Source organism: Corvus kubaryi, unplaced genomic scaffold (genome assembly GCF_017639235.1).
Source record: "Corvus kubaryi isolate FWS band 111438036 unplaced genomic scaffold, C.kubaryi_AGA036_p1.0 37220, whole genome shotgun sequence".
Classification (NCBI taxonomy): Eukaryota; Metazoa; Chordata; class Aves; order Passeriformes; family Corvidae; genus Corvus; species Corvus kubaryi.
This window is the reverse complement of record NW_024581063.1, coordinates 624,144-644,296: the sequence shown is the minus strand read 5'-3', so window position 1 is coordinate 644,296 and position 20,153 is coordinate 624,144. Positions and strand designations below refer to the sequence as shown.

The 20,153-nt window shown below is 56.5% G+C and overlaps 2 protein-coding genes across 12 annotated transcripts in view; one reads left to right on the top strand and one right to left on the bottom strand.

Annotated features, from left to right (window-relative positions):
- Positions 1 to 6,633, top strand: part of SENP8 (SUMO peptidase family member, NEDD8 specific) — an 8,384-nt gene extending 1,751 nt beyond the window's left edge. The window contains exons 1-3 of one of the 7 annotated variants that reach the window (XM_042022746.1): positions 213 to 252; positions 762 to 839; positions 4,371 to 6,633. In XM_042022746.1, the coding sequence (XP_041878680.1) occupies positions 4,399 to 5,037 (639 nt within the window). In that variant the 5' untranslated portion in view covers positions 213 to 252; positions 762 to 839; positions 4,371 to 4,398 and the 3' untranslated portion in view covers positions 5,038 to 6,633. The other 6 variants (XM_042022747.1, XM_042022748.1, XM_042022745.1 and 3 more) reach the window with 6 other exon arrangements.
- Positions 6,634 to 8,028: 1,395 nt separating this feature from the next.
- On the bottom strand, positions 8,029 to 19,790 carry GRAMD2A (GRAM domain containing 2A). Of its 5 annotated transcripts, XM_042022740.1 has the most exons (14): positions 19,739 to 19,790; positions 18,780 to 19,106; positions 17,088 to 17,323; positions 16,294 to 16,407; positions 15,524 to 15,581; positions 14,123 to 14,195; positions 13,938 to 14,041; positions 13,269 to 13,367; positions 12,276 to 12,347; positions 11,358 to 11,420; positions 10,141 to 10,297; positions 9,768 to 9,867; positions 9,568 to 9,675; positions 8,029 to 9,093 (listed from the first exon to the last, which is right to left on the bottom strand). In XM_042022740.1, the coding sequence occupies exons 3-14, from the start codon at positions 17,309 to 17,311 to the stop codon at positions 9,090 to 9,092; spliced, it is 1,176 nt and encodes a 391-aa protein (XP_041878674.1). In that variant the 5' UTR covers positions 17,312 to 17,323; positions 18,780 to 19,106; positions 19,739 to 19,790; the 3' UTR covers positions 8,029 to 9,089. The 5 variants fall into 5 exon arrangements, with proteins under 5 accessions (XP_041878674.1, XP_041878676.1, XP_041878678.1 ...); XM_042022742.1 differs by lacking the exons at positions 17,088 to 17,323; positions 18,780 to 19,106 and having other exon boundaries at positions 19,739 to 19,773; XM_042022744.1 differs by lacking the exons at positions 17,088 to 17,323; positions 19,739 to 19,790 and having other exon boundaries at positions 16,294 to 16,432; positions 18,780 to 19,198.
- Between the last annotated feature and the right edge of the window lie 363 nt (positions 19,791 to 20,153).

Genomic DNA, 20,153 nt, shown 5'->3' with positions numbered 1-20,153 from the left:
AAAAAAAAAAAAAAAAAAAAAAAAAAAAAAAAAAAAAAAAAAATCACGCGCCCGCCCGGCGGAGGCAGGGACGGACGGACGGACGGGGGGAGGGAGAGAGGGGGCGGGAGGCGCGCGCCCCGCCCCGCCCCGCCCCGCTCCGCCCCGCCCCGCCGTGGCCACGCCCACGGACGCGCCCGCTGACGTTACGACGCGGCCGCTTTACGGCAGCGCGCGGCAACCGGGCGGCGGCGGCCGGCGATGAGGCGGAGGGTGAGAGCCGGGGCGGGGAAACGGGAGGGGACACGGCGGGACACGGCGGGACACGGCGCCGGTGAGGCCCCGCCGCTGGGCGCCATGCCCGGGGGTCGCGCAGGGCCGCAGCCGTCTGGGATCGGTGCTGGTCGGCCCCAGGCCCGGAAGCTTCAGCCCGCGTTTTAAGGGGAAAAAAGGGGAAAATGGGTAAAGGAGGAGTGGAGGTGTGTTACGGTGCTGTGGGTGGTCCCTGCTCCCACCCCAGCCAGGCCCCGGCCCTGCGCCCGGCCCGGGTGCACCCCCTCTGGCCCCGTAATTCCCGTTTATTCCCGCAGAAGCAGCGCTGGGACGAGCGAGCCCTTCCCGGGGCTGCTGGCGGGCTCTGACCCCGGCACCGGAGCGCCGGGACACGCTCGGGGTCAGCCTCGGGGTCAGCACGTCGCTCCTCCTCCCGTGGGGCGTGGGACACCCCGAATCGCTTCCTCTGACCGAATTCCCACTCCTGACCAAATTCCTGTGACCTCCAGGTCTTTCGGGCAGGTTACATTCCCTCCCCGTGCTTGCTGCTGCTCCCTGGATTAGACCCTCTCTGCGGGAGGTGAGAGGTGAGTCCATCGGCGTTCGGGTTAAGGATCTGAGCTGCGATCCCGTCGGTACCGACCCCACCGGTACCTCTGGGACATTCCCGGTGCCATCGCTCATCCTCAGGCGTTCTGGTCGCTGAGGGGTTTTTTCCTGTTAAACTCCAGGTTTTGCTCCATCCTGGGGAGCAAAAACCATTGGGTGTTGTTCCTGTGGCTCTTGGTTTCATGCCCTGGGAGATGCTGTGACACCAAGAAAGGTTCTGAGTTTGGTTGCAGAGTCTCTGGTTTGGGGAATTTGTCCAGAACGGAGAAGTCTGGACATAGTGAGTACAGAGATTGGAATATTTTCCTCTGATTTCAGCACTCATGGCCTGTTGAACCTGCATAAGTGGGATGTTCTTGTATCATACAGGAATTATAACCTACAGCTACAGAGAGATTATTTATATTTAACAAAAAAGGAGACAACTGCGCTTCCGTTCTCGTTGTTTAATTTTCCTTGAGTTTCTCCTCTGGCTCTGTCAGGAAACACAGAAGTCCAGAGATTCAGGCGTCACCCAGCCCGGCTCCTGCTGGTAAATAGAAATTAATGTTCCTTGTCTGCTCTTGCTCCATTAACAACTATCCAGACATGGTATCTAAATCCCATTTTTCCAGGAAAAGTGAATAGTCTGGGGGTTAAACCATAGGGTCTTTTACTCTTCATCTTTAAAAGACAAAACCTTCTCTGTCCCTCCTCCTATTCCCTGGTAAAAATCTGGATTTTTTGCCTTCCAGGTGACCATTTTCCTATTTACCTCCGTGTTCTTTAAATTAGGAACAGGACTCTAGTGATGTGTCACCTTAAACTATTCACTCTGGAGGTTCTTAGCACCTTTAATTTATTAAAATAGACTTCAGGAATTTGATCTATCCTTAGTTCACGCTTCCTTTGCTCTGTCACTGCCTTTTTACACCCAGGTACTGAGGAGTCTCATTCCTTGGCTCTCAAGTGCCTTCAACAATTACCTGCATAGAGTTGTTGTGTGTAATGGTGTGAAAATGACAGGTTTGGGGTGTTTTTTGGTCAAGTGGTGGAAAACAGAGGCTTTGCTTTGTGTCTGGACACAAAGGAGCCCCATCCGTTTATGGATTGAACTCGCACTAATGTCAGCAGCTAATTTGTTAAATTATTATAACTTCAGTGGGGGAAACTTGACCTCTCGCCCTATTGATGCAACACAGCACCGTTTTCAAATCTGTAAACGAAAGGATGGTGTTTGTATTGAAATGCTCCTTCCTTTCTCCCCGCTTTCCTCATCTCAGCACTGGAAATGGGGCAGCTGAAATCCCTTGGGGGAGCTGAGGATTCCAGGGAGTTTGCACAAATTCCAACTATTAATATGCAAACAAAACGAACCAGCAAGACACTTGTTGGCAACCTCCAGCAAATGTTCCAGGCTTCTGCCAGTATTTATTCCTATTTTTATGAAAACTGAACAGAGTGTGCCTGAGCCTGCAGGAAGAGAGTCCTGGCTGTGGCTGAGCAGAGCTGCTCCCAGTCCACGTCGGGATTTCAACGCTCCTCAGAGGCTCGGATCCACGTCCTGGCTCCTCTGCAGATCCATCTTAGCTCTAATGGGAGGTTCTCCCAAACAAAGCCACCTCACCAGTGGCTTTTCACAGCCCCACCACTTTGTTTTGGTCCTCGCTGCTTACCTGACCTGGCTCTTCGGGTTTTCCTTGGAGCTGCATGTGGTCAGTCATCCCACAGAACTCACAGGCAGTTTCACAAATACCAGATGGCAATAAAATTAAAACTAGTAGCTAGTGGCAATTGAGCACTTGCTAGAACCATTCTCCTTCCTGACTGGAGGAACCTGCCAAATGTCCTGACAGGAAAAAAAAAAAAAAACAACCCAGCGATGTTTCTGCAGAGTGGAAAATTAACAGAGCACGGGATACACGCTTCCCTTGCCTTTAATCCCATTTGGACTGGAGTGGAAAGCTATTGGCTGGACTTCTCCATGTCCAGGAGAAGATGAAGCAGAAAGAACACAATGTAAAGGAAAATTTGGGGCATTTTATGGGGACATACAAGAAGTATTTCAGCAGTGCCCATGTTAAACCCCCAAACAGGATGTTTGGAGGACGTCCAGATCTTTAAACCAGGCTATATTCGGGCAGGCTGAGGAGTTATTGGGATTCCGTTTGGATTTCTTATTTTTATACTACAAGGGTTTGCACCACGAGCTTGGAAAGAGTTGGAGCTCATTAAGGTCGGAAGCATGTCCAAATACCATTGTGTTTGGCTCAGCATAAACAGGGGCTGCTCCCTTCCTCCGGTGACTCCTGCTGCTCGGCATCTCCGGGATGCACCAGCCACACACAAACGCTCGCTGGCTGTTTCATGCCCCAAACACTCACCTCGGCCCTTCCTTCCCACGTGTTCCACATGGGCCATGGCTCATCCATTCTGTTCCTTGCCTGTCACGTGCCAGGGGACCTTGCCAAGATTTTTGAGAGATAAATCCCTTAATTTATGCATCCCAGGCCAGGAAGGGTTATTCTTCATGATTCATGTCACAGTAAGGAGCGTGAATCTACGTCTTCCTAAAAGAACACTCCATTTGCTTCCTTCCTCCTTATCATGATGGAAAATTAGTGAATTATTTATAGTGAATCATATTAAAGTGATCTTATCGTTCTGAGCTTTCACACGAGGCTTTCAGAAATCTGAAGATGTTTTTGTGCTGCCTTTGGGACAGAGGAGGGAATGGTGAGGCCAAACCAGCTCCATGTCACCCCTGTCACAAGCTGTGGCATTTCCAGCCCTGTCCTGGCCAGGAAAGGAGCTGGAGGCTGAGGATGCATCACAGCACTGAGGAGCCTGGAAGGGCTGCGGGGTGTGAGAGCTAAAGGAAAACCAGGGTGGATATAGGGGCTTTAAATCAAATTTCCCTATGGAAAATCTCCTAAATCCTACTCTGGCTACGTAGAGAGTTGTCCTAAAGATTCCCACGGTCGGGAACTGGTTTCTTTGTGATCTCGTCTTGCTTTGTTACTCCTTACTCATGGCTGTGCCTCCTGTGCTGGCGGCCCAGCAGGTTCTCCTGGAACAGGTCATGCCTCTGGCACAGAGCTGGGGGCACTCTGTGCTCAGAGAAAGGGACCATATGTCTGTCAGACAGCCCAAAAAGGATTTTACTTAGGGAATACCAACGATGCAAAGAACTCCAGTGATTGTCACTGCACAGGTAAAACACTGAGACACCCAAACACCACCTGACTTCTCCTGGATCACTCCTGGTTTCTGTGCAGGAACTGCTCTGAAACTCCTTTGCTGTGAGGTTCAGATCCTCAGGATGGAAGGTTGATCTCACTGGAGCTACAGTAGGTTGCTGCTCAGCCCGACACCGTATGTTCTCCATCTCTCATGGTCCTTCAAATATCCATCTGGGCATCCTGGGCTCTCGCTCACTGCTGCTGAGAAGGAACTCAAGGTGTTTGTTGGGCTGTATCATGTCCCAGGCGTGATCAATTCCTAACCCGCGTTCCTTTTCTCCGTTGCAGCTCTGGCGGGTCCCTGGAGCGGCGCAGGATGGATCCCGTGGTTCTCAGCTACATGGACAGCCTGCTGAGGCAGTCGGACGTGGCCCTGCTGGAGCCCCCGAACTGGCTCAACGACCACATCATCGGCTTCGCCTTCGAGTACTTCGCCAACCAGCAGTTCCAGGAGTTCAGCCACCGCGTTTGTTTCATCAGCCCCGAGGTGGCTCAGTTCATCAAGTGTGCCCTTAGTCAGGAAGAAATAGCCATATTCCTCCAGCCGCTGGACCTTCTCTGCAAGGAGCTGGTGTTCCTGCCTATCAATGACAACTCCAGCCAGGCCGCTGGGGGCACCCACTGGAGCTTACTGGTCTATTTCAGGGACAAGAAGTGCTTTGCCCATTACGATTCCCACAGTAAATGCAACTCTGTCCACGCCAAGCAAGTGGCAGGGAAGCTGGAGGCCTTTCTGGGAAAAAGAGGGGGCAAAGCCACCTTTGTGGAGGAGAAGGCGCCGGCACAGCAGAACAGCTACGACTGTGGGATGTACGTGATCTGCAACGCCGAGGCTCTGTGCCACGGGTACTTCCAGGGCCGGATGGAGCCTCTGCTGCAGCTCCTCACCCCCTCCTACATCACGCAGAAGAGGTCAGAGTGGAAAGCTCTCATCACAAAACTGGCACAGAAGTGATGGGGATGCACCTCCAGCCCCCCAAAAACTGCCTTCCCAGTCCAAGAGGCAGCACCCCCAGTGCCTGAGGGAGATGCCCATGCACAGGATTGTCCCAAAGAAAAAGAATGTAACCCCTCTAGCATGGCTACACCCCCCAAACACCCCATTCCCTCCAGGAAAAGCCTTATTCTCCTCTGGAAATCACCGGCCTTTCAACTTCTAATAACAAGAGTCACTTTGCTTTCAAAGAAACCCTCTCCATGGTACATTTTTACAGTAATGGCTGTGGCAAAACAGGTTGCTAAAGAGACTTCTCCACCTGTGCCCAGCAGGCAACACACCCTCATTAGGTGGCTTTAGTTGGCTCCAGGCATTGTCCTTCCAAGCCAGGTTTAGCAAATGCCCTTTAAACCCAAGCCCCCGAGTGCTTTATCATGGACAGTTCTAGTTTGTGCCTCCTGCTAATGGTATTGGAGCAATCTGGGATTTAGCAGCCAGGATTTTGTACTTCTGAAAACCTGACATTGAGGTGTCACTGCAAAAAGATGAGACTCCAAAGGAAATGCTACAATTAATTTAAGAAAAACAGAGTCAGTTTTCATCAGCCAGGTGCTCCTAGGCCACACAGCAATGGCTTTTTTTGGTCCCCTGCCCCTGCTTGTTCTTACTGCAAATTAAAACCCAACTCTGAACTGCTGGAAGATTAATAGGAAGCTGAGAAAGCCAATCCTAGGAAAGGAAACTTAATTGAGATGAAAAGCGACACTCACTCTTTGAAGTTTGGGGTTTTTCATTAGGATTTTAGGTCGTCTCTGTGTGGGGAGGGTTCGTCAGCGCTCCCCAACCCTCGTTAGCGTCACTGCACACAGCGGTCGCTGCTCTAACACAAAACCAGTTCTGTTACTGGAGAGGAAAAAAAACCACACCAGGGAGAACAAAAGGACAGAGTTTGAGGTATAAAAGCCAAAGATAACTGCGGGCTCCTTGAAGTCCTTAATGCACTTCAGAAAACTGAAAGACTTCCCCTCCCGTGCTGGATGACGGCTGGGATCCCAGAGTGGATCCTCTCCTTAAAGACAGGCTTAGCAGTGTGGAAAATAAAAATTAAACTGAGATGTCATTGCAGGATAAGGAATAATCTCTCACCTGATGAGAAGCAAGGATCAGGTTGCTCAGGTGGTGTCTAGCAGAGCAACCACACCCCAACCCGAGCAGGGAAATCCGGGTTAAATACAACCCTTGGGGAAGGATTGTTTTTAACCTGGAGCTCTTTACCACTGGTGTGTGCAGCAGCACACCACTGAGGGGATGGAGGGCCTCACCTTCCCTTGCTCCCAGTGAAAGGCAAGAAACCAGCCCAGGCTGCCCCAAAACACCCTCATGGCAGCACTGGGGCCTGAAAAGGGTTGGGGTCGTTCCCCTCCTTCCTAACACTGCCTGGACAGGAGAGCAGCCTCCAGCACCAGCCCTCCCTGGAAAACCCACTCAGCTGGAGCTGGAATGGGATCGAGCTGCTCGCTGAAGGGGATTGATTCACTTTGGACTCCGAGGGGCTTTGCCAGAGCGACGTCACTGCCACTCCCAAATCCCGAATAAAACTCAGACCAAACCGTGCGCTTCCCGGCGTCATCCCGTCCTTGGTGTCCCTGCTCATGCTGTGGCTCCTGCTGCCCCACAGTGTCACAGCATGATGGCTCTGACTCATGCGTCTTGACAGTGCCTTCTTGGCTGATTTAATCTCCCAATCCTATTTTTAGAGGTTGGCTTGGGCTGGGGAGAGAGGAAGACAGGACGGTGGGTGTGGCATGGGGAACAGCAGGGGGATTTGAGGGCAGGGGCTGTGCTCATCCAGCACCACCCTGTGCTCCTCATCCCTGTTTCCAGGCCAGCAAGGTGAGCGTCCAGGGACGTTCCCTGCACCCGAGGCTTTTACATGGCATTTCTTTGCATAAAGAAAAGCAAATAGGCTCAAGCAGGGCGTTACTGGGAGAGCCAACATGCACCAAACGGGCGGGCAGACACCAACTGGGAAACAAAACCAGAGCCTTGAACCACATCCTGGCAGCAGGGACCCCCCCAAAGCACACTGGGGGCTCGTCCCAGTGCTCCTCCAAACCTCCTCCACATCACTGCACCCATGGCTTGTCCCACCACTGGCTTTAACCAGAGTTCCGAGAGGAGACCACATTCCTGGCTCGGGCTCAGCACAGGGACCCCACGCACCTGCTGTTGGAGCACCCAGCAAACACCAGGCTGGGCACATCAGACCAAGCTCCCCACCCCCAGTCCTCAAAACCTCTTTTTTGCGGCCAAGAGCCCCACTTTGAGGTTGGACCCACTGAACACCAACCTGTCTGTTGGAAAAACAACGCCAAACCCATTTCCACCGGGCAAACGAGCTGGGTGAGTCCCTGGCAGGGACGGCACGGCGCCTTTCATCCTTCCTCCAGGTCACCCACGGAATCAAAGGCTTCAACAGCCCCGTAACACTGGGGCTTTGAAGAAACCAGACCATCCCCCCCGGGCATCCCTGGGTGTTAAATCCCCCCCAAAATGGGTGACACCACCCCTGACCCCACTTAGCCAGTGCCACTGTGGTTTTCAAGGTGGGCCATTTTCATGCATTTTGTTGCACAGACCAGGCCGGGGGAAGGAGTGGAATTGGGTTGTGGATGTGCAGGGAGGAGGAGAAGAAAGAGGAAGGCTCACCCTGCCCACCCCAGCAGGGTGGGGCTGCAACTCAGCTCCCTGCCCCGGCACCGCTGTCCCCAGGGTGGCCCTGTCACCGGCGCGTCACATCCCGCAGTCTCTGCTGCCATCTAGTGCAATAACCTCCTTGGCCCCCCCCGTCGGGAGCATCCCTGTCCCCTTGTCCCCACTAGAGGATGGGCTGTCCCCATGTCACCCACGTCCTGAAGGGGCACTGCGACAGCACAGATTTTGGGGTGCCTGGTGTCGGGGCTCACAGCCTGGCACTGCTGTGGAGGATGCTGGTGAGAAACAGCGATGTGCTAGAAAATCCTGCGTTTATTTTCATGTCATTTAAAAGCCGTTCCAAGCCCGGAGCGAGCAGCGAGCTCTTCCCCAGGGCGCAGGGATTTGGCCCCGTCAGCACTTGTAGCTCCCAAAAAAACAGGAAAGAAAACCCAAAGGAATCACACAGGTATCACCTGGCACCCCGGTGCACTCCCAGGTGGGCTGTGGGACAAATCCAGCGGGACAAATCCTGCAGCACTCAGCTCCATGCGGTGTCAAGGTCAACACGAACCAGGGCACAGATGCTGCGCTCCGGGACGTTCCCCAGTGCCAGCCATGGGCTCCTTTCCAACGTCTTAACAGCGCGAGTGGGACTAACCAAGTCCACCGGGGCCAGGTGTGGACCCCAGCGAGGACACCTGGTCTGGGGGACCCTAAAGTGCTTTGCAAGGGACACACACAAACACACACCCCCCCTCTGAGCCCAGTGCTCCAGGAGAGAAGGGCTGGGGGGCCCTGGATTGTACCCCCATCCTTGGGTGTGGGATAGATGATGCCCCACAGGGCTAGTGGGCCCTTTCTCCCCATCCCCACAGATCCCTGTGTTTGGGGCCATTCCTCCAGGCACATTCCCAGGGATACTGAGACAGGGACAAACAGGTGGGTTCTCCCAGAGCAGCAGTGGCGACTCATCCACATTTTTGGGGGTTCCTGGTGAGCCCAAGGTCATCTTTTAACAAGAAAAAACCAAGCCTGAAATAAAAACCAGCCTCCATTTTAGCAGCAAGTCCTAAGGGAAGGTCCAAGTGCTCGGCAGCCCCGAGCCATCGTCCGGTGCTACAGCACGGCAGTGTCCCAGGGAGAAAACAAGTTTCCAGTGGGATGGGGAGTTGGCACTGGTGGCCAGAACCTGGCTGGAAAGTCCCACCAGGAGCGAGTGCCAGAAGGAAGAGAGAAAATACTTGGTCCCATTTTACCAGCCGAGGGAAAGCTGGGCCACGTGTAACAGCCACGGTTGGGAGGACATGGCACCGGGATCCATGGGCAGGGTGTCACCACCTCAGTGTCCATCCTCAGCCAGCACCAGGGAACGGTCACCTACAAGCAGGGAGTGGGGTAAGATGGAATGAGTGACTGCAGAGGCTCCGTATCCCATTCTGGTGCCTTCTGATGTCCTCAGCCCAAGGAGATCCCATTCCTGTCCATCCCATGCTGATGCCCATGGCCTCAACCCCTGGGCACAGCCCAGCTCCAACGAGATGTCCTGGTGCTTCCTACAAGTGGAGAACCAGCCCCAAACCAATGAGGAAACCTCTTCCCAAGATCCAGAGTCTCAGGGACAGCAGAGCTTCCCAGTCACCCAAACCAGCAGTTGATGGGATCACCTCCGGTGTGGAGATGGCACTGTGGGTTCTGTCACTGGCCAGCCCAACAGCAGGCCCACGAGAAGGGACAAAGCCTTCCTTAGGCACATCACAGAGTGGAGCCATTCCTCTTTGCACCCACATTCCCTCAAACCCTCCACTCATGGCACGACCTGTGTGTCCTAAAATGTCCTTGAGAGTCCCTCACCTCCTGTGCCCGCGGGAGAGGTAATCCCGGTTCAGAGAGCAGAGCTGCTGCTCCAGACGGAAGATGCGGAACGCCAGGTACGAGGAGGACACGACCAAGAGGCAGATGCTGGGAGCAGAGGAACAAGCCAAACGCTCAGTTGAGACTGAGACCAACATTCCCAGTGCCTCCCAGCTTCCTCACGCCCTCGGCACACTTACAGCACGATGAAGATCTTCAGGAGCTGGTAGTCGGAGGGTCTCAGTTCTGCCACACAGTTCTGCTCCACCTCCAGCTCCTCCTCGGTGTTTATTGCACTTTCTGAAAAGCAAACCCAGAGTCAGCGGCACAGCCACACTTGGCTGATGCTCCTGCTCCTCCAGCAACTGGGAAACATCAAATATTCCTCCCTCATGGGCTCAAGACCCTGCAGCCAGGTGACCCCAGCCAATCCCCAGGACTCTCATTGCTGACTCCCAGCCTAATCTGCGAGGCAGAACTCCCCTGCACGAGAGCAGAGGATGGATGAACACACTTTTATGGATGTTATCACCCAGTACCATGTGGAGCAGGGCACAGACCCATGTCTCTCACCCGAAACCAGAGGCTCCTCAGAGGTGAAGGAGCTCTCCTTGGCGCTCAGGCTGCTGACAGAGGTCCGGTGGATGCACTGGTAGTTGGCATCTGGCAGTGACAGTGACAGTGAGGTAGGTGACACCTTCCTCCACTTGCCCTCGGGGACAATCACCTCCTGTGGGAACAGTCCCGGTGAGCCGTGAATGAAACCAGCAGTGCCAAGGATATGGTGGGGGCCAGATTCAAACTCAAACCTTACAGCATCTCCATGGAGCACCACCACATTCAAAACATCATCCTGAGGGAGAGCTGGTCTTCCATGATGGCTCCATGGGAATGCAGGTTCCCACTGCCACAGAAGGACCTGCCCACATACTCCACACCTGCCCCAAATACCAACTGCTGCCTCCTCCACACCTTGAAGCTCAGGGCGGTCACCTGGAATTCTCCAGCATGCCCCAAAAAGGCAGCAGATCAAGCAGGGTGGCAGCTGGCACAGAGAGGGGCTCCCCCAACGGAGAGTTCCCAGGGCTGGAGCTGCCAAAGGGCTGCATCCCACCGAAGCACCAGGAGATGCTGCCAGATCAGCCTGAATCACACCCGATTCAGCCCTTGAAATGAATCTTTAACCCCTGGGATATCACCAGGCCATGGGTGACATCCCACCTGTCACCCTCTGGTGCACCCCAACTGACCTCCTGCACCCAGCCCAAGGCTCAGGACCACCAGCCACAGAGGACACCCTTCTCCAAAGGTGCAGGACGTGGCCCCCCGTGCTCCCTGGATCACACCACGGTTCAGCAGGTGTTTCCCTCTCCAGCCATCCTACTCATCCCACAGATTTTTGGATAACTCAACCCCATTCCCAGCCTGTTATCCACATTCCCAGCTGTGAAGAGCATCAGCCATTGGGGAGCAGAGTGGCAGCATTTTCCACATCACTCTGAAGTTTTTCCATCTGTAAACAGACAGAGTCACTGGCTGTGCTCAGCCGGGACCTCTTGACCCATCTGCTCCTGCCAAGTCTGGGGATGAGGGTCCCAGAGGATGAGCTATGATGGCGACAGGCGCGTCCTTGCACAACCTTTGCACACCGACAGGAGAACCGACTCTCTCCCGACTCTCTGAGCAGCCACCAGACAGTGTCAAACCCACCAGGGGGGCCAGGTGGGCCCTCTCCACCCACAGCATGAGGTCAGGGGTCTCTCCTCTCCCAGAGCTGCCCTGACCCTCACCAGTGACACGGAGTCCGGCTCCTCCGACAGCTCCTTCAGACTCAAACTCTTCTTACTGGAAACCTGGAAGGGATGGAAAGGATCGGGCATTACGGTGCCACCTCTCCCAGCTTCAGCCTCAGCCACAAAATGGAATTTGGGCTTTTCTGCTGAGACTGTGAAGAGCAGCTGCTAGAACTTACAATCACGGGGATTTGGGGGATGAGGAAAGGGCACTGCGTCACTGCTTCCCCTCACCAAAAACCTGGTGGGGCCGTGGTTGAGCCAAAGGCTTCCATGGACAGGATAAAACATCAGGGGGTAAAAAAAAAGAAGGGAATATCTGGGCAGAGCCCAGCACATTTCAAAGAATAAATCCCCCAGTTTGGCAATGGCACTGAATTACCCAAGTCGCTGCCCTGGCACAGCTGGCACACACCCTCCTGGGCAGGGCAGGGCTCCTGCATGGCTTCCCACGTGCTTCAAAGGCAGGGAGAAGAGGTCCCCACAGTCCTCCTCTCCAGCTTGAGGGCTGATGGATGTCTTCCCCCACTTAATTTAAATTCTTTTTTAACTTTGTACCATTTTTCCTCCCCTTAAAACTTTAGATCTGGGCAAAAGGCATAAATGTGCAGAGTGGCAGAACTAGTATTACCACCAGATTATAAATAATTCATACCCACGCCCTGAGAGAGAGCAGAAACTCAGGGCTCTGCCTCATCCATGACCCAGAAGAGCCCACGGGGACAGGACGTGCCCAAGGCATGGCTCCTGCCCCTCTTCCCATCCCTTGCTGCGGAGTGAGGATGCTGGGAATTGGAGAGGGCTTTGGGAGCAGTTCAAAGCCTTGGAGGCAGTGATGAAGAGCTGTGCTCAGCCCAAAGGCAGGTGCAGAGTCCCAGGGCCATGGACACACGGTGGGACACAGAGTGGGGGTACCTGCAGGTGCGTGCAGACTCTCCTCAGGACATCATAGACGCTGTCACGAGAGATGAGGGACACGAAGATGTACTGCAAGAGAAAGAGATGTGCTGTTGGGAGAGATTCCCCCATCCCGAGTCCAGCTCTCCACAGGGAGGGACAGGCAGAGACGTCCTGCCCTTGAATCTCCCCGTTTTCGGGAGCCACGTCTCCCCCGCAGGCATTTCCCTGCGGAGTTTCCCTGCTGTTATTTTTGCAGCCTGCTAAAACCTGGACCAGATTTTTTTGGGGCCAGTCTCGCTCAGTTGCTGTTCCTACGGCTTTTCCATGCTCAACCCAGAGGGACATGGCAGCAAATGGGGCTGGAACCGATGGAAAACATCCCCAGGTATGGAAGGGACACAGGGCCACACTCACTGTGCCTGATACAGAGCCCCTGGGTGGTGTGCAGGGCAGCCACGTGTAGCTTTGAACGCCCAAATCCTGCCCTGTGCCACTCCCTGCTAAAGCCCACCTCCCAAAATTCCGCAGGAATAACTGCCTCCCAAAATCCTGCAGGAACAACCCCCTCCCTGGCAGGGACAGGCAACACAGAGTGCTTGGCAGCAGCACCCAGGCAGGCGAGGACTTGGACACACTACATCAGCTCACTGCAGCCAACAACATCCAACGGGATTTAAAAGCTGGAAACGCAGCCCCATATCCAAGTTTTCCGCCAGCTCTGGCTGAATGCCAGCCCAAACCCTTTCCCTGCTTGTGTTTAAGGAGTTTAAAGGTTTTATGTGAGCCTGGCAGGGATTTGTCAGGCTCAGCCGAGTTTCACTTGGGCTTTGCTTCGTCCAGGAACAAAGTGAAATTCAGGAACAAAAGGAAAGCTGTGGTGTTTGCCCTGGCTGGCAGCCAGCACAGAGAGCAGTGCTCACTTCCCAACCAGGGATGGGAATCGCTTCGTTCCCTGCTCTTAAACCACATCCAGCTCGGACCTGGGCATCTGCTGGGTGCTGGTGTTACCTTTCTGCTGGCAGTGGTGGTGATGGCCAGGCCGTTGGGCAGCAGCCGAGCTGTCTTGTGCTTCTTTATCAGCTGTACGGACACCACCGGGATCACAACCTGCGGGGCAGGAACACAGGGATGGACACGGCACACGCATCATCCAGCCAGCCTCCCTAAGACCCACCAGGACAGCCCCCCCTGCAAGCCTTGGGAGGGTGAAAGATAAGGCAGGATGTTATTTTTGGCAGGGTTTTTGCTGAAACCTCGAGCCTCCTTCAGGTATTTGTTTAAAGCATCACATATAAATAATTCAGTCCTTCAGCCCAGTTTTAAAGGAAGTCGTCTCTCCCCAAGATCCCCATCAGCTACAAGACTAATGGGGAAACATCAGATTGTAAATCAAGAAGAAAAGCCAAGAGAGATTCAAATCTCACCCCCCCTAAAACCTTTGATCTTCCTTCAAGTGCTGTTGTGGCTGGAAGGAGGTTTTGCATCAGGGAATTTTAAACCAAACCAATATTTGGTTTCCCCAGGCCAATGCCACAGGTCATCAGAAGGGAGGGCATGGCCGTGCTCCCCTTCCCACTGGAGGCTTCTGTTGGGGGTTTTAGTGGTATTTGGGTGCAGGAGGGGATGAGCTGCGGTTACAAGCCCTGAGGGACCAGGGTGAGCCGGTGCCCCCATTACCTTAATGTCCTTCCCAAAAAGGTTTGCGTAGAAGCAGAGCCAGTTGGGGGAGATGTAAAGCCTTCCCTGGATGAGGATGTCTCTCTGGAGCGCGCAGGAGCAAACTGCAAGGCAGAGAGAGAGCCATGGCAATCCCTGTGCCGGATCCTGCTGCCTCCATGCCCATCCCTCACCCTGCCACCCACCTTTCAGCACGCTCTCCTCCGTCGGGATGTCCTTGAACAGTTTGTGGTACTGGGAGTTGTACTTGCTAGCAGCCTGAAAGCAAAGCAGAACAAAGTTATCCGGTGACCTTGCCGAGAAGGCGACCCAAAAATCCCTCTGCTGCAAGAAAACCTCCCTCTGCCCGCACCCGGGACCGGCGCAGGGGGGTCCCACCGGGCTGGGGACGGAAGCCCCGACGGATTAGAGGCAGGTTGGATGATCCAGCACCCGGCGAAGCCTGTGCCATCCTCCCAGATGAACATTTCCCTTAATATCTACAGAGGCTGCTGAGCCTCGGCGAGGAGCCGGTTTTCTGCCGGGCTCATCCGCAGGCAGTTTGTTTTGCCCAGCGGTTTCTCTCCTCCTCCTCCTCCTCTTCCCTTATCCGGGACACGGTGACAACACTTGCTTTGCGCCCATCGTGCCGCGCCATCCAGCTATTTATATTCCCAGCGCCGCTTCAAAGCCTGCTGGCAGCCGCGGCGGGAGGCTCGGCCCTGAAATGCTCCTGTGGCGAAGGCAAAGCTCCGAAGCACTTCAACGCCTTCCATAAATCCGCTCAACTGGTCCTGCAAGGCAGCTTCGTGCCCCCTGCCCTCGGGATGCTCCCCAGGGATATGGCTGTCCTGCAGCAGTGACAGCTGCCCCCCAAATTCCAAGGAGGAGCTGCTTTGCCAGGATGCAGAGAAGGCTGGCACAGCAAGGCTGGTTTGTGGCAGCCGCACAGGCAGAGCCCTCCTGCCCACGGGGACAAGGTCACCTTTGCTCTGCGCACCTTGTCACCGGATGAGCTGGGCCCTAAGAGGATCAAGGCTCAGCAGCACCTGGAGTTGGCTCAGACACCTCCCGGAGGGATGCCGGGATGGTAGGGGTGCCAGTGGGAGTGTTCCAGGAGAACACGAAGGGCAATTCCACCAAGAAACACCCCCTGGTCCCAGCACAAATCCACTGCTGACCCTGTCACCCTCGCAGATGCCTCTGAGGAACTAGAAAAATGTTTTTCTCCTCCATTTCCTTCATGGGGAAAGGCAAAATGCCACTTCCTGTCACTCCTTCCTCTTCCAGGGCATCTCTTGTCTGTAGATGGACCAAAACCATCTAATTTGGGCATGATCTGAACAACCAAAAAGGTTCAAATGGACAGAAATTTAACTGCTCTCAGTCAACATTTCCACTGTCTCCTTTGCTCTGGATGGAAAATCCTGGAAGTGTTTGCAAAGCAGAGCATGAGCCACACAAAACCATCACAGGTCCCCTGAAATTAAATGCAGGAGGCTCTGCCCCACACCAGGAGCCACCTCCGGCTCCCTCAGCCCACACCTGAGACCCCAGGTGGGCTCCTCCTGGGGCCAGCCTGGTCATTCCCAAAGCCAAAGGCTTACCACTTCCCGGTGGCATTTCTTGATGTCCTCATCCTTGAGGGCTTCGTTCAGGCGGAGGCTGGAAGGGAAAAGGATAATCACCAGGTAGGCAAAGAGCCACAGGTCTCTCACGTCTCCCTAAAACACGTCTGCTGCAATATGAGACATGGAAAAATGTAAAGGACCGAAGAGAGACCTCAGGAAGCCACATTTTGGGTGTCTCCATGATTTATCGTGACGCTGGGCATTGCTGAGGCTCAGTACTGGCTGTTGAGGGCTGATCTCTGATGGGAGCCCGTGGAGGCACCAGGGCCAAGGTACCCCACACACACCCCAGCTCCTGGGGAAGGAGCCCAGAGCTGACCCGGCAGCAGCTTGGGACAGGTTAGGAGCTGCAAATGTGCAGCTTTGGCTGGGGCAAGGATTCCTGAGGGAAAGCAGACACAGGAATTTGGGAACGTGCCTGAGCAGGAGGGTGGACTCAGCTTTGGCCGTGCACAGGGACATCCATCCACGTCCATCCCACAGACAGATGAAGAGACAAACCACGAAGAGACCAATATCCTCCCAACAACCTCAGCAGTGGGAATACCGACCCCTTCCCCAAACCCCTCTCACTTCCCTACTTTTATACCCACAATATTTCAGGGAGAATACAAAGTTGGGCCCTCCCTGTGCCCTGTGCCAGTTGGCAGGCAGTATTCAGGGCTCGAAGGCAGCAGGAATGCCAGAGCAGGAAGGAAAAGAGAGAACACTCAACCGCAGGCAGATCCTGGGATGCTGCTCCTCACCTGCTGTCGAGGGAATCCAAACTCTTCTGCTTGTGGGACACCTCCAGCTTCTCACGGCCGTGCCTGGGCTCGGGGCTCTTCAGGGGAGCTGCCTTCTCGTGCATCGGCGTGGCACTGCAAGGAGACACCTGTCAGCCCCCTAGGGAAAGGGGAACAGGGGTCTGGAGCTGTAAATCTGTTCCCTTCAATCCCAGCCTGCACAGAGACGTCAGAATCTGCCGCTCAAGGACAGCAAGAATATTTCTGCTATTTCTCAAGTCACGTGGAGAGAAAAGAAAAAAAAAAAAAAAGCCATTTTTCTGCCAGGGACTCCCCAGCGCTCACAACAGAGCAGCCAAATTGCTGCGGCTCCCTGGGATAACACCCTCCAAAGCAGAGCCTCTCCTCCTTAAGGGCTGGAGGTTGGGATGGCAAAAACCACAGGTCTACGAAACTCCTTGGGGGGATGGATTTCGCCAGGGCCTGCTCCTCTTGGTCGGCAAAACACCATCTTCCCGGGGCAGAGCCACGGCCAGGCACGTTAGAGCCGGTTATTTACCATCGGGAATGTTATCAGAGGTGCTTATCAGCCACGGCAGGCAAAGTAAACACAGCCCCAGCGCTGCGGGCAGGTTATCACCTGGCAGGCCACAAAGGTGACACTTCCACCCTCTGCAAACCACCACCGGAGATTGCTGCGGCACCGGCAGCCAAGCAGAGCACGATCCCAGGGGACCGGCGGCCAAGGCAGAGCCAGCAAACAGAGTCACAGACCCACGGAGAGGAAATTATTCCAGGGAAAGCACTCGGCTCACCATGCAGGGGGTGATGCCGGAGCAGGTGGGGCGCCGGCAGGACAGGATGAGCGCCAGCAGGCGGGACGAGCGCGGAGCTGGAGCGCATCCCGGTGCCCGCGAGGATGGTGCCGCGGCAGTGCGGCAGGCAGAGGAGCCGTACCAAACTTCCTATGCTCCGAGAGCAGCTCCTTCGCTGCCTGTACTTCCCTAGACACATCCTGCTCCTGCTCCGGGGGGCTCATCTGAAGGAGAACCTATGGAAATAATCCCCCCTGACTCGGGGAGAGCCAGGACAGGGGTGCTGGATCCCAACAGCTGTGCCCAAATGGGCTGAAGTCTGAAGTCACATGAGCTCCCACAGCCTCAGGGCCCTGACCAAAACGCTGTCTGGAGGCAATGGAGCCCGGCTGAATCCTGGCTGGAGACACAAGGAATGCTCCCACAACAGGCAACACATACAAGGGGGTGCAGGAGAACCAAACAGAAGTCACTGGTGCTGTGTGACTGGAAAATAGCTCCTGGATCCCCACAGCCAGTGTTGGCAAAGACCTGCCTGCACAGCCCTGGAGTCCGAGCACTGCAGGGATGGGATGGACATGCCGAGGTTGTGCGTTTTTAGGAGCTCAGGTCAAAGGATGTGTCAGGAGGGGAAAGCAGACCTTACTGACAAGAAGCACCAAAATAACATCCCTTGGCATGGCACCAAAAGGTGTTTTCCTGCCTGATTTCTCAAGCACCCTCTGCCAGGGGATACCATGCTGCCCTGAAGCGGAAACTCCCACCACGGAGGCACCAAAGCCTTCATCTGCCCTTCTCCCTGGAAAAGGGGCTCTGACCCGATCTGGAGCCTCCTTGCCCAGAGCTCAGCACGCTTCGGCTTCCCTCACGTCATCCCTTAAATCCCCAAGTGCTTGAACTGCTTAATCCGGGTGAGCCGATTTATCCCTAACTGGGGCTGACACCGAGGGGCACCACACAGGGATCGGGGAGAGGCAAAGGCATCAGAACCCCCCCGAGGTCATCAAACACACAGAAATCCCCTAAAATGAGAAAAAACACAGGCTGGAGAGCACTTGGAAGCACTGCATCCTTGTTTTCTCTCCCTCTCATGGCCACCACCAGGGACAACTCCTGGGTAAGATGATCCTGGACACAGCGCTGGCAGTGGGATGCTCCAGGGACAGTCTGGCGGCTGTGAGGAGCATCCTCAGCCCCAGCAGGGACATCACAGGAGCTGCTTTGTCTCCTCTGTCCAGACCTTGCTCCATCCCAGCTCCCACATGCATCAGGGATGCACATCCACGGTTTGGGAGCACAGGATAAGGTGGGGCTCCAGGCACAGGGAGGTTTCCCTTCCAAGAAGTGCTTCCAGTGACAGCACAGTGAGAAAAGCACTTTCTAGCAGCTCATAGTGTCACCCTCAAGGAATTTGTTCAGTGGGAAGCTGCTCCTGAGATAAACTCACCATCCCAAGTGTCCCGAAACAAAACAGTGGAACAAAAACAGTCGGAGTTCAGAGCTCCTGAGGGGAGGCAGAGAGGGTGGGTGGAGAAGTTCCCAGCAAAGCAAAAATAACCCAGCGACCTGGTGCCCCTCTGCCCACTCCTGACACCCCCGCCCCGCCCACACCGGCTCCCCGAAGCCCCAGGCTTTGCCACGAGAACGCCGGTGCTTCTCCCTCCCACGGGATCGCCGTCTCCCTTCCCTTACGCGGCGCTGGGATCCAGCCTGGAAAAGGTCCGGCGCGAGCCCCTCCGTCGGCGAGCGATTTTCGCTGGATCCCTTCCCCGCTGCCGGGGAAGCGCGCGGCGGAGGCCGGAGCGAGCCAGGCAGGGATCCCGCCTCCCAAAAAACCCCAGGAGGCTCAGAGGCGGAGGGAGGCACCGGCGGGCGGGCGGCCGCGGCCCGAGCGAGCCCGGGCGGGATGCGGCGAGCTGCCCTTGGTCCCGGCGTCCAAGGTCATTTCAGTCCCGCGTGTCGGAGCTGGAGCGGAGCCACCCCGGGATGCTGGAGGGGAACGGCCGGAGCCGAGCGGCGCTGGCAGGAGAGAATGAGGCGCGACGTCAAGGCCGGAGGGAGCCCCGCGTGTCCCTCCCGCGATGTCCCCGGTGCTCCCCGCCCCGGGAACCGGGGGGGTCACGGACGGGACAAAGCCGAGCCCCCGGTCCCGGGATGTCCACAGCGCCCGCGGCGCGGGGTCTCACCGGGAGCCGCTCCGAGCGCCCCGCGGCACGGAGGGAGCACGGCGGGAGGTGACCCCGGGCCTGCGGGGCTGTGCGGGGCACGGTGGGACGGGGGGTCTCGGCCACCGCCGGGACCGCGCCCGGGGCAGCCCCAGCGCCGGTCGCATCCCCGCCCGCGCTCGGAGACCCTCAGGCAAAACCGGCGGGTCCTCGCGGGCAGCGGCGGGATTCCTCCCCGGCCCCGGCCGGCCCGGCCCGGTCCGGTCCGTCTCTTCAGGGAAGGGGCGAGGAGCTGTCGGTGTTTCCGCGCTCCCCTCAGCGGGGCGCCGCCGGCCGGGACAGGCCGAGGGGCAGCACCGGCTCCGCGGCGGCAGCGGGAGGGACGCGCCCCCGGCACCCTCCGGCCCCGAAGCCCTCCCCGGTCCCAACCGCCCCTCAGTCCCGGGTCCCCCCTCAGTCCCGGAGCCCCCCCAGGCCCCCCGGTACCTGCGCGCGGCCCCGCGCGCCGCCGTCATACCCCGCGCGCCCCAGCCTCCTCGCGCCGCCACGGCGCCCGCCCATTGGCCGTTCGTCGCCGAGCCCCGCCCCCTTCCCCCGCCCATTGGCCGCGCACAGCCGAGCACCGCCCCCTCCCGCCCGCCCATTGGCCGCCCGCCCCGCAGCCCCGCCCCCGCCAAGTGCCAGCTCCCGCCCCCACAGGCCCCGCCCACCGCTGTGAGGGGCCGGAGCCTGGCGGGGTCCCGGCCCTTAAAGGGGCCGCGGAACAGCCTCTTAAAGGGGCCGCGCGGCGGGCGGAGCTCGGGGCGAGTCCCACAGCCGGGCGGGTCTCAGGCCCCCCTCAGGCCCTGTGCTCCCGGTGGAACCCGGCCTGGAACAGCCGGGCCCCAGGGCCGTTCCTGGC